This window comes from Cajanus cajan, chromosome 4 (assembly GCF_000230855.2).
Source record: "Cajanus cajan strain Asha chromosome 4, NIPB_CcT2T_4, whole genome shotgun sequence".
NCBI lineage: Eukaryota > Viridiplantae > Streptophyta > Magnoliopsida > Fabales > Fabaceae > Cajanus > Cajanus cajan.
Genome location: NC_138520.1, coordinates 210,323 through 223,386, shown reverse-complemented (window position 1 = coordinate 223,386; position 13,064 = coordinate 210,323). Strand labels below are relative to the sequence as shown.

General features: G+C 31.4%; 1 protein-coding gene across 1 annotated transcript; it reads right to left on the bottom strand.

Moving 5' to 3' along the window:
* Positions 1 to 256: 256 nt before the first annotated feature.
* Positions 257 to 10,389, bottom strand: GAUT3 (galacturonosyltransferase 3). Its single transcript, XM_020382121.3, has 9 exons — positions 10,090 to 10,389; positions 9,959 to 10,008; positions 9,840 to 9,885; positions 9,721 to 9,759; positions 9,503 to 9,640; positions 2,565 to 2,702; positions 1,906 to 2,240; positions 872 to 1,817; positions 257 to 654 (listed from the first exon to the last, which is right to left on the bottom strand). Exons 1-9 carry the CDS (start codon positions 10,144 to 10,146, stop codon positions 379 to 381), a joined length of 2,025 nt encoding a protein of 674 aa, XP_020237710.1. The 5' UTR covers positions 10,147 to 10,389; the 3' UTR covers positions 257 to 378.
* Between the last annotated feature and the right edge of the window lie 2,675 nt (positions 10,390 to 13,064).

The following is a 13,064-nucleotide window of genomic DNA, read 5'->3' as shown; positions in this document are numbered from 1 at the left end:
ACAGTTATTCTAATTTACATAAAAAGAATTCAAATGTACCAATTAATTTAGTCCCTCGCCTTAAAGATCAAATTAACTAAAAGTAGTTAAATTTCAAAAAAGACTAAATTGACTGATTTATAATGTAAGAAATTAATTTGACTAGTGCAAATTTCAGGAATCCAATTGATTACAATTATCAATATCAAGAACCAAATTTGCTTTTATATAATGTCATGGATTAAACTAATAAAGGAAAGCCGATTTCAGGACGAAATTGACGTTTTAATCGATCAAAATATTACTGAATCGCATTTCAGTTTCTCTTTAACCAGACAAATATATCGCATTGTACCATTCTCAACAAGTACAATCTACTAGTGAAGGGCACAAAATTCACTATTCGCTAAGGTTGCAAACTCGAAGATACGGATTATCGAACATAACATATCTGGACCAGTACGATTTATATTTGGAAACAGCAAGATTCAACCACGGCTTGTAGTTTCCATTGTAGTGAATGACAGCGGCATTTTCTATCTCTGTTAGGTTCAGAGCTGGGTCATAGCCAAGTCCCAAAACATGCCAGCCTCGATCTAACGGATAGGTCAGATTATAAAAGGTGATTAATCCCGGGGGTAAGGTCCCAAGCTTCCAGAGGGTTCTATCCTCATTCTGCAACCGATTATTTCTACATCAGATAAGACACTACTATCTACATGCACAAAACACTAAACATGGCTTTACGGTATTTGGAATTTGGGATGATACACACATAGTAATCTTCAGGTAACCAATTTCATAAAATGATATTCAGATGAATATAGAAGTTGAAAATATTAAGATATCTTTGGGTAACTACCAAATAAGGAATAAGATTAGTAAATTTTACCATATCTTGCCACCGATGATAGATACCAGTGATGTTTCGTTTCTTCCACTCCTTCAAGTCAAAAATATTCATACCAAATGCCCAGCCACACGCCTCAGGACTGAAGTTATTGGAAATCAGTGGATTACTAAAGTTTAGGTATTTATCAAACCTATGGAAGCTCTCCTTGCATGTCTCTACAGCACCATTCACCATACCTTTCAAATCAATTGACCAAAGAGGTGTCAAATCTTTCTGCACTACAATGTCATCATCCAAGAATAGAATTCTGTTTAATTTTGGATAAACTTCAGGAAGGTAGAACCTTAGGTGATTTAGCATTGACAAATATTTAGGATTTCTATATTTTAGATTGTCAGAACCAACAGAGAGGGAGGAAGGATGATTAGCTTTAAAGTAATATTCCTTTATTCTTGCCGATTCAAGTTGACGTAGAACTGAACAATATGAGGAATTCAGCCACTTGAAATCATCAATATTCTGAACTTCAATGGTTGCTTTAGAAGGAGGGTTGACGAGAAACCACATTCTCATTGATGCAAAATTCAGTTTATCCGTCACTATATGGAAAACATGCTTCTCAGGTTCCTTTGCATTCTGCACAGTAGAATTAACAACCACAGATGTAGCCAATACATTATCAGAAAAGATAGCATAGTGGTAAAGAGATGGATCTTCAGCCTTTTCTTTGTCAAGATTTCCTTTCTTATGATAGCCCTGCAGGTAATAATCCGCTGCAAGTTGTAGGGGAAGGCAATGCAATGGTCTAGGCACAGTTTTTGCAGCCAGCTGAATCAAGAATGCACTTCTTTTCTTCTGTATATTCACTCTATCTTCGGTTGATTGAAGCATCACCCTGAACTTCCTTGCCACCAAAAGGCAGTCATAAAGTTGGTCCTTTGCTATGGAAAGAACATGACCCATAGATTTTGCTCGATCAAGTGCTCTAGCAAATGCAATAAATAGAAACCTTGCATGAAAACTGAAAAAACCTGATAAGCCAGAGAAACAAGACCAAAGAAATACAAAAATACCCAAGGTGAAGCTCGATATCAGAACTGGCTTCTCCTATAGCTTGTTGACTATCTCTGGAGTGTTTGACAAGAGCTTCGTATAGAACAGTTTTGTTCTTGGACTTTGCAATGTTGGCATATGCTTTGGCCATTATTATTTGATCTCGCATGAGTTTCAGAGTTGAATCAGAATTTGGGTTTTCATATTCTCTCCTCCATATACTATACTTTCCCTTGATAGTGGTATCAAATCCTTCAGAGCGTTCAATTGCTGCTGATACAATGTGATTGTCGGTTTCTTTGTCTTCTTGAATAAGTTCCGATGCACGAGCTTTCCGTCTTTCTTGCCGCATTATCTAAGATATTAAAAAGAAAAACAAATGAACAGGGAGCACAGAAAATGAAACAAACACTCTTCAGCTTATCTCTATCCCTGGTGAGGTTAGCCATTATTTTTCTGAGGGGACCAATCACAATGACACAATATTCAAGGAACCAAACATGAAGAAAAAGTGTTAAAAAAAAATGTGATCAAATTTTAAAGAGACACTACAAGTAAAATTATAAAATTTGACTATAAAACAATATAACAATTTATATATTATTAGTATGAGAAGTGCCATCCCAGTCCCTATTATTTTTGTTTGGTTAAGTAGTGAAAGACAAATTTAGATAATTACCTGACGCTTGATCTTCATTGGCGTCATTGATGAGGAACGGGGAATGTCAATTTTGTTTTCTTCAGGATAATGTTCATCTGTGGAGTGCTTGCCATTGTCTTCAAATCTTGAGTCAGTTTGAAATGATTCCATCAATTCCTGGATAATGAATATTGACATGCAGTGAGTGATCATAAAATTAAATGTATTGTAATAGTTTGTTGAGGGGTAAATCATATGCAAGAAGGATCGAAGAGGGGAGCAAAACACAAAGTACATAACAACAACAAAGTTTCATCCCACTAAGTGAGGTTGACTATATGGATTGCATAATGATATTCAGCTCCGTCAAAACCAAAGCTTCAGGAATATAAAATCTCTCTTGACAACTGTATGTGAATGTATTGAAAAAGAGCAGTTACTAAACTGACTTGGGTGTGTTAATTAGTTAGTTAATTAGTTTTGATCAGTTAGTTAGAACTGTCATCATGACAGCTTATGCTATATATTGTGGTTCTGCTCCACTATCATTGTGTGATATTCAGTTGTAATAAAATCAGTTACAGAAACTATATTCAGTTTCTTTCTCTCTCTTTTGTTTCTCTCTTTTTTAACATGGTATCTATCTACAGTGGCCGAATCATCTCTACTACACTCTTCCTCTGCACCAATCACGTTTGCACACACAAGATGAATTTCCTCATATGGCGTCAACAAGTTGAACCCTGGCCCTAATTCTCATCTTTAAACCAAACCTACAAATTAGCCAAATTACTTCTCACAAGAAATTGATACACAAATGAATGTGGGGAGAAACACCTATAATAGCCGTGGAGGTTGCTCGGACATGGTGGCGATGGAAGATACTCAAGCTTTCAATGTCAAGTCTACTATGAAATTGGTCATATTGCTGCATATTGTTATCATCAGTTTGATCAAAGTTATCAACATTCGATGTCCTATAATTTTCAAGGAAACTACTCTCAGAATCCTAGCTATTCATTCAACACTAATGCAGGATTACAAAATCAGTTTGGTCAACAACAACAGACCTCCATGGTCCATGGTCCCTAGCTTCAGCAATCAATGGAATTGGAACACCAAGCCTATTGCTCCTCAGCATCCAAGTGCCATGGTGACCAATACAAGTTCCACTACCAACATTACAAACTGGTTCCCAAATTCTAGTGCTTCATTTCATGTGACAGGAGAACAACAAAATATTCAGCAGATGAATCCTTTTGAAGGACCAAATCAGATATTCATTGTTAATGGTCAAGGTTTGCCTATTCATTCTTCTAGTTCATCTTTCTTTATCTCTCAAAATAATCCTAAAGTAACCTTAGCCCTACATAATCTTTTGCATGTTCCTCATATTACAAAAAATCTAATATGTGTTAACAAATTTGCCAAAGATAATTCTATAACTTTTGAATTTCACTATACTCATTGCTTGGTTAAATCTCAGGTCATCAATGAAGTGCTAGTGCAAGGCAATATGGGATCTAATTGTCTGTAGTGCTTGCCTAATCTACAGCTTCAAGCTTGGTCTGTAGTGCTTTCCTAATCTACAGCTTCAAGCTACTCCAAGCAACTCTTCAACATACTTAGTCTCTAATAATTCCAATACTGTAAATTTTGATGTTGATGAATTGAATAATTTGTTGATGAATTGAATAATGTCAAGACTAGATCTTATGTCTTATGGCATGCTCGGTTAGGTCATCCAAATTCTCAAGTTCAAAAGATTGTTTACAACAATGTAATATTCATGTTTTGAATAAAATTGATGCTTTCTTTTGTTTTGCTTGTTGCATAGGCAAAGCATATCGTTTGCCTTCTTCTTTATCTGAATCGATGTACAATAATCCCTTAGAATTAGTGTACACTTGTGGGGACCAGCCCCTATACAGTCCTCAAATAACTATAAATACTACCCAAGTTTTGTTGATGCTTACTCACGCTTTACATGGATCTATTTACTTCAAAACAAATATGACACCTTCACCATTTTTAAATAGTTTAAAACGATGGCTGAGTTACAATTTAATACTTCTCTAAAAAGTTTACAAGCTAATTGGGATGGTGAATTCAGGCCTTTATCCAAATACCTAAAAGATCTAGGTGTTAATCATAAGGTCATATGCCCTCACACTCATCATCAAAATGGGGTAATTGAGAGGAAATATAGACATATAATAGAGCTTGGCTTAACTCTTCTTAGCCATGCTTCTCTTGCACTAAAGTTCTGGGATTCGACTTTCACTCCTATTGTTTATCTCATCAATAGGCTTCCAATTGCTTCACTCAAGTTTGTTGTTCCATATACTGTTCTATTCAAACAGAACCCAGACTATAAATTTCTAAAAACTTTTGGTTGTGCATGTTTTCCTCTTCTCAGACCATATAGTAATCACAAACTAAATTTCAGATCACATAAGTGTATGTTTCTAGGGTACTCCACTTCTCACAAAGATATAAATGCCTTTCTCCTACTGGCAAAGTTTTTGTTTCCAAGGATGTAGTGTTTAATGAGTATCAGTTTCCTTACTGTTATTTCCCTCATCTATAAATCAATCATTAGAAATATCAAACCACTCTCAACTTGTGGTATCAACTTTCATTCCAATCACTCAACATTTGTCTCCACAAATCATTGTACACAATTCTAGTCCTTCCATTGTCCCAGTCAATTCCAGTCCTAGTCCTTCACTTGTTAACTCAGATTCATCTCTGTCCACAACTCCTACTCAGTCTTCCCCTCTTGTCCAATCACAATATTCATCCCATGCAAACCAGGTCCAAATCTAGTTTTTATCGGTCCAGGTTACATTCCTCTATTTTTCTAACTCAGTGTGAACCAAAGAATGTTAAACAAGCCTTGAAGGATCCTAAGTGACTTGAGGCCATTAAACAAGAATATTATGCTCTTCTTCGAAATAATACATGGACTCTTGTTCATTTGCCTCCTAACAGGAAAGCCATAGGCTGCAAACGGGTATCCAGAGTTAAAGAGAATCTTGAAGGGTCTGTGAACTAAAGCTAGATTAGTGGCTGAGGGTTTCATTAACAACCTGATTTTGACTTTAATGAAACCTTTTCACTAGTCATTAAACCAATTAATATCAAAATGATTCTCACTCTAGCTATCTCAAATCATTGGGATACTTGAATATTGAAGGAGATTGGTAAAAAAGTGTCTCCCTTACATTGATCTGTATATTTCTATTATATATATAGAGTGATGATGTTTAGAAAATACAAAAAGTTGAAGAGGCTAAAAAGCCTAAGCTATCACATCAAGAAAAATACAATAAAAAAGTACAACAAAACATTTAAATATTAAGAAGCTTTCTAAACAAGGTATTCTAATGCTCCCCCTCAAGTTGGTGCACACAAATTATATGCACCAAGCTTGGAACATAAAAATTGAATTCGAGGCCCCCTTAATGACCTAGTCATAACATCTGCAACTTGTTCACTGGAATTGACAAATTCAATAATGATTTCCTTGGACAACAACTCTCTCACAAAATTCTATGTGCTTGGTTCTCTCGTGAAATACTAAATTGGAAGCAATGTGAAGTGCGGCTTCATTATCACAATACAATTTTGTTGGATGATCCTCACAAAATCTTAACTCTTGAATAAGTTGCTTAATCCATACAAATTCACAAGTAATCAAGGCCATAGCTCGATATCCAGCTTCAGCACTAGATCGAACAACAACATTTTGTTTCTTACTCTTTCAAGAAATGAGATTTCCACCAAGGAATACACAATATCTAGTAGTAGAACGCCTATCTATAGGACAACCTGCTGAATCAACATCACAGTATCCAGAAATTCATCTATCTCCTTTGTCCTCATACAATAATCATTGTCTCGGAGCCTTTGTCTGCATGAACTGACTAACAATCCCTACTGCAAAAGAGAGATCAAGTCTTGTGATTGTAAGACAAATGAGTTTCCCAACCAATCTTCTATATCTCTCCGGATCTGAGAACGGTTCACCTTGATCAGCCATTAACTTATAGTTAGCATCTATAGGACTATCAATGGGCTTGCAACAAGTCATGCCTGTTTCCTCCAAGATGTCTAAAGCATACTTCCTTTGTGAGATCACAATGCCTTCCTTTCATTGGACGACCTCGATACCAAGAAAATATATTAGACGTCCCAGATTTTTGGTCTGAAAATGGCTAAACAAATGTTTCTTCAATTCAAAGATTGTAGCTACATTGTTCCCTATAATCACTATGTCATCCACAAACAATCAGATAAACACACCTTCTAGGAGAAGTATGACATAGAAAACTGAGTGGCCTGCTTCACTTCTTTTATGCCCAAAGTCCTGCAGTACAACATGATTAAATTTTCCAAACCAAGCCCGAGGAGATTTTTGAGGCCATAAAGAGACCTTCGCAATTTACAAACTAAACCAAACTCTCCCTGAGCAACAAATCCAGGAGGTTGAAACTAAAGTTCTATTCTTTTCCCACAAAGCAAATATATCGAGATCTTCTAGAAAGGACAAATATGCTTGAACCTAAAGTTATTTCATCACCTATGGTGTCATCATGCAAGTTATCTAAGCATGGTTCTAACACTCTAACTGATTCTATCTTCTAAAAGTTAGTTGTTGATAAAAAAGATATCAAGTCAACATTATGTTGTAACTGTTATAGTTTGTTATCTCAATGTCAATGAGTTGGCAATATAGTTGTTATTCTCTAAGTTAGTTTAATTGCCTTCTTTGCTTATATATAAATACTCTTGATTTGTGTTTCATAAGATAATAGATTCATATTCCAGATTCAATCCTTTCTCTTCTTTGATTGTTCTCTTACAGTTGGAGCACTTCAATATGCAACCATAACCAAACCTGAACTCAGTTTTGTTGTGAATAAGGTCCGCCAATTTAAGGCTAATCCTCTTGAAAGTCACTGGAATGTAGTCAAGAGAATTTTAAGATATCTCAAGGGTATGTTGTCCTATGGTCTACATCTTCAACTAGCAAGTATTCATCAGCCTTTTTCAATCCATGCCTTTAATGATGCTGACTAAGTACTTGATCCTGGTGACAAAAGTTCAACATCTAGTGCAGCGATTTTCCTTGGGCCTAATCTGATATCTTGGTGATCTAGAAAACAATCAGTTGTGGCCAGGTCTAGTACTAAAGTTGAGTAGAAAAGTCTAGTTCAGGCTACTGCTTATGGATTGAAACTCCAGTTCATGAAATGAGAGTCCCATTTTCCACTCCTACTATTTACTATGATAATATCTTGCTCACAATCCTATTCTACATGCGAGAACCAAGCATATGGAAATTAATCTTTTTCTTTGTTAGAGTAAAAGTTCTTGTCAAACAACTCACTGTTCAACACATCCCTGCACAAGAGCAATGGGTTGATGCTCTCCCTAAACCATTGTAGATTTTTAATTTTGAGAGACAAACTCAAAGTTGTTGAGTTTTCTTCTGCTACTCAACCAACTTAGGTTTGGGGGGGGGGGTGAATGTATTGTAAAAGAGCAATTACTAATCTGACTCAGATGTGTTAGTTAGTTAGTTTTGATCAATTAGAACTGTCATCATGACAGCTTGTGCATTATATAGTGGTTCTGCTCCATTATCATTGTGTGATATTCATTTGTAATAAAATCAATTACAGAAACTATATTCAATTTCTTTCTTTCTCTTTCTTAACACTGCCAAACTCCTTTTTGGTATCTCTCCTCTTTTTTACATAATTAAAAACCATGATATCTTTGGTCTTCTTAATGGTGCCTCTTGTGCTCTTCTTTGTACATGGCCAAATCACCTTAACCGATCTTTTGTCATCTTTTTATTAGTTGGTCTTACACCAATCTTTTCTTGTATATAACCATTCAAGGGGCATTTGGTACATGGAAAGTTTTTACTTTTCTGAGAATCTAAAGTTGAGAATGTTAGTTTCTCATATTTTTGTCATTTAAAAAATAACATTCCTAGGTAACATTGTTTTCGATAATGGTTTTTACATAAGTTTCCCAAAAAATTGTTCAAATGGGAGGTAGGAAACTAACGTTCCAGAGTTAAAAAATAATTTTAATGTGGTAAAAACGTCATGTTACTTTTATTTTCTTATTTAATGCATTAAAAATCTATGATTCCATGTCACATTTGTAAATATTTTCAGAAATATTTCTAACCAACCAAACAAATTTTTATCATTCCTAGGAATCATGATTCCCAAGATTTATGATTCCAAATATGAAAAAATTTGTCACATACCAAATGCTCCCTTGGTGTCCTATCCTTTTGTAAGGCCACACATTGTAAAGTGTTATCACAAAAAGCACCAAAGAGAAAAACAACAAAAACACAAATTTAACAAGGTTTGACACAACTTACCTACATCCATGGAAATGCTTCAATAGATATTTACTATCTCAAAATAAAGATAGCAAGTTTTCTAGACAAACTTGAAAAACCCTCCACAAGTAGTGTATCACCATACAATCCTAAGTCTCTCACTCGAGAGTTACAAGGAATGATTATACTCTCACTCACAAGAAACTCTCTCACATCTCTTTGGCTCATAGCTCTTCTGTTTGGGATTCTCCTCCCTTCACACGATCCCCTTCAACTTGGGATGGTGTCTTTTCTCTTCACAAGAACCTCCTTTTATAATAGTGTGGTGAATGGCTTCTCAAGACTCCTTGAATAAGCACAAGATTAAATGCTTCTTACATTTTCAAGAGTGACCGTTGAAATGTCCTCACAGGCATATCAATAGTATTCACCATTCCCTGGTCAATTTATTACATATTAAAATGTTCACTCGAATCAATGTTCGGTAACTTTGTAACTGAAATTCCCCCACAAGTTTATTTATGTTTTTGGGTAGATATTAAGGTCCTTCCATATTACAGCATTAACCTGAACTGAAGAAAAGTATGAAATCAAACTAAAGTACCTGGGAGCTCTTTTGAAATTCATTGTTTCCATTAGTAGGGTTTTCCCAAATCCAGGAATCAGATAAATCCCTCATTTTCAACCTTGCGAGTCGAACATGGCCAGAAGCATCGCTGTATGTTGCAATTATATCAATATCCTGCATAAAATAATTACTAACAATATAAGCATATTGGTAGGTCCACGCCTGTGGATTTAAATAATGATGTCCGGTAAAACCTTTTCATCGGGGTTTCTAGCTGTAGAAATATCTTGTTCCTGCTTGCACAGCAATAGCAACAAGGTCATAAATGGGGTAAGTTTGAATGGTGAAGTACATATTGATATGATGAACAGACCTTGTTGCGATGACATTGCTCGCAATCATGGAGGGCCAGAGAAGCTCTGTAGAAAAGAAGAAATCAGGTTTGGGAGGAAGGGAGGAGAAAAGCAAAGACGAAAAGAATGGAGTTGTTACTTTGTTGTTGAAAGGTCAGAAGAATGTACAGCACAAAACAAAAACAAAACCTGTGAACGTAATAGAAAGAGTTAATTATTAAGGATTGACAAAATTGAGAGAAGGAGAGCATAAACCCTAAAGATCCATACCGAAAAGACAAAAACAAGTAGAAGTGGAGGTGGAGATATTCCGGGATGAGTCTCCATGCCAATTGGGATTGAATCTTGGATCTTCAACCTTGTGATGATAATAACTAGTTACTTACTTTGTTACCTCGCAAAAGCAAATTGGGCTGCCCAGTCTAGGAGTCTCCGATCAGATTGCAAACGTATCCTCCTTCCTCATTCAAATTACCCCTTTTTTTTATTTGATTATTTTTCTTCATGCTTGATACTTCCTTTCTGCTCTACACTTTTTTTTTTAAGACTTCTACCTCTATTCTTCCCCGCCCCATAACCAAATAACTAAATATATAATTTTAAAGTTAAATTATACTTTCGTTCTTTAATTTCTTTTTAGATTTATTTTAGTTCGTTAACTTTTAAACAAATATTTTGTTAATTTATATTTAATATGAGTTTTTACTTAACAATCTTTAACATGAATTATTTCTCTTTTTAAAATAATAATTATTTTTAAATTTGTCACATAATTTCAATTATTTTTTACTAATCCAATACACAAGATTTTTCTGATTGAATTCATCATAAAATTTATTAAATCCAACTCATATTGGGACTTTAAAAAAAAGTTATAGAGTATAAAAATAATTAAAATTATATGAAAAATAAATTCTACTAGTAATACAAAAAAAAATTTGATAATTGGATTCATTAATGACTCTAATCATACAATTTTCACATCTTGAATTAATAAAAATAAATTATTAAAAAATTAAATATAATTTTAGTCTCTACAAAATAAACAAAATTTGATTTTATTCTCTATAAAAAGTTATTTTTTTATTTTTCTAAAATTTGAAATTATTGTTTTAGTCCATTTTTATGTAATTATTTTTAATTATTTATTTATTTATTAAAACAATTAAGTAAGATCTCAACCTACCACAATTAGTGATATCATATTAGTATGAAATATTTATAAATAAATATTATTTGTCTACTTTAATATCATCGTTATGAATTGAAAATAATGATTTATATTTTATAGAGATGAAAATTAAAGAAAAATATTTTATAGGAACTAAAATTAAAATTTATTTATTTTACAAGACTTAAATAAATAAATCTAGAAAAATAGGATAAATGATAAAAATATAATTTAGTTATTTAAAAATAAAGCTTAAATATATTTCCAGTTCTCCAAAAATAAAGTATTTTTTTTAATTCTCTCAAATTTTAAAATAAATCTTTTATTTCTATAATTTTTAAAAAATACTTTAGTGCCTATATTCAAAATAATTCATATTATTTGAAGTTATGTAATTTATGCTATATATATAAAAGAATATTTTATTTTCACTTTTCTTAAATCTAGTTTATATGTTTAAATGAGAATTTTAGAAATTTCAGAAATTTAAAATTCTAAAGATGTGAATTACTTTTATTTTAACTTTTATTATTCATTAAATGTCTTATTTTGATAAGTCAATTTAAATTTTTTAAAATTTTAAAATTTTAGTTTGGATAAGACAATTTAATTTCTTTTATAGATAAAATTTGAGGTTAAAAAATATATTGAAAACTTTTAAATTTAACTAAACCAATTATTAGTCAATTTTAAAACATTTAATATTTTTTTATAAATAATATTAGATAATATTTAATAATTAAAAAATAAATTTAAATATTCAATAATTAAAAAAATGATACTTTTATGTCAACTTTGAAAGAAAGAAGAGGGAGGTAGTAGAAAAATAAAAAGAATAATTTCAAATTTTTAGTTTTTAAAACAATTTGAAATTTTACAATTTTAAAGAATTTCACAAATATTTGAGTTTCAAATTTTTATAAATTTTCTATCTAAACAAAATGTTTTACATCAAAATATTTAATTTTTTAAAAAAAATTAAATTACTCTATTAAAATATATATGCTCCAAACACACTCCTTCATCTATATTCATTTAAAAAATTATTATTTTACTTTTATTTGTGATTATAACCAAAAATTCTCTTTTAGTACTACATATTATATTTTCTTTTTATTATAACTAGTATTTTAACACGTAATATATATATATATATATATATATATATATATTATATATATATAATTAAAATTTATAATAAGTTATATATATAAATAAATATTATGTTATATAAATTATATTTAAAATTAATATACATAAATATTTTTAACAAATAAATTATATTTTAGATTTATGATAGATTAGTTATATCATAATAAAAAAAAATTATTTATTAATAATATATTTTAAAATATTAATATTTAACTCGTAAGTAATTATAAAAAAAATAAAAAATAAAATAAATAAATTAAAAGCATTCTTACAAACCTGTTCATTAAAGAAAATTTTTTAAAATTACTCTAGCTTAAAATAAAAATTTATTTTTAATACACAAGAATTGATTATTATAATATTTATATAACTCACCACTTTGCTTATTTGTAATTTTTTATTTTTTACTTTTCATTTAAATAAAATACGTAGATATTATTTGTAAGATAAGTGAAAACTAAATTCTAAGAGTTAATGATATCTAACATTATTTAATTACATATAATATTATTTAGATTAAAATCTAATTTAATTTTATTTTTATTTTAAATTTTAGTTTAATTTCTTAAATATTTGTATTAAATCAAGTTGATTCTTTTCTTAATTTATCGCATTAATTTTTCTAAATTTAATAACATGTTACACAAATTGTGTAGATGTCATATAATTTAGACAAAGTTCATATCCTTATTTTGATTAAATAATAAATAATAAACTATTATATAAAAGATACTTGCACGTCATGAAGGTGAAGTCCCTCTCCATTTGTCATTCTAATTTATAATATTAGTGACTAAATTAATATCTTTTGAAATTATAAATATCGCAAATTAAAAACATAGTTAAACTTTAAAAAATAAAAAAAATAAAAAAAACCTATAAACTACGTCACACCACACAAATTAAATTAGGCTATTGGCCA

Excerpts from the sequence above, each read along its gene's own strand:
- GAUT3 (XM_020382121.3), bottom strand. The coding sequence starts at position 10,146 with ATGGAGACTCATCCCGGAATATCTCCACCTCCACTTCTACTTGTTTTT. Across the intron at positions 10,009-10,089 it reads TACTTGTTTTTGTCTTTTCG|GTTTTGTTTTTGTTTTGTGC; the intron begins GTATGGATCTTT and ends TTACGTTCACAG. Across the intron at positions 2,703-9,502 it reads AATTTCAAAAGAGCTCCCAG|GAATTGATGGAATCATTTCA; the intron begins GTACTTTAGTTT and ends TTCATTATCCAG.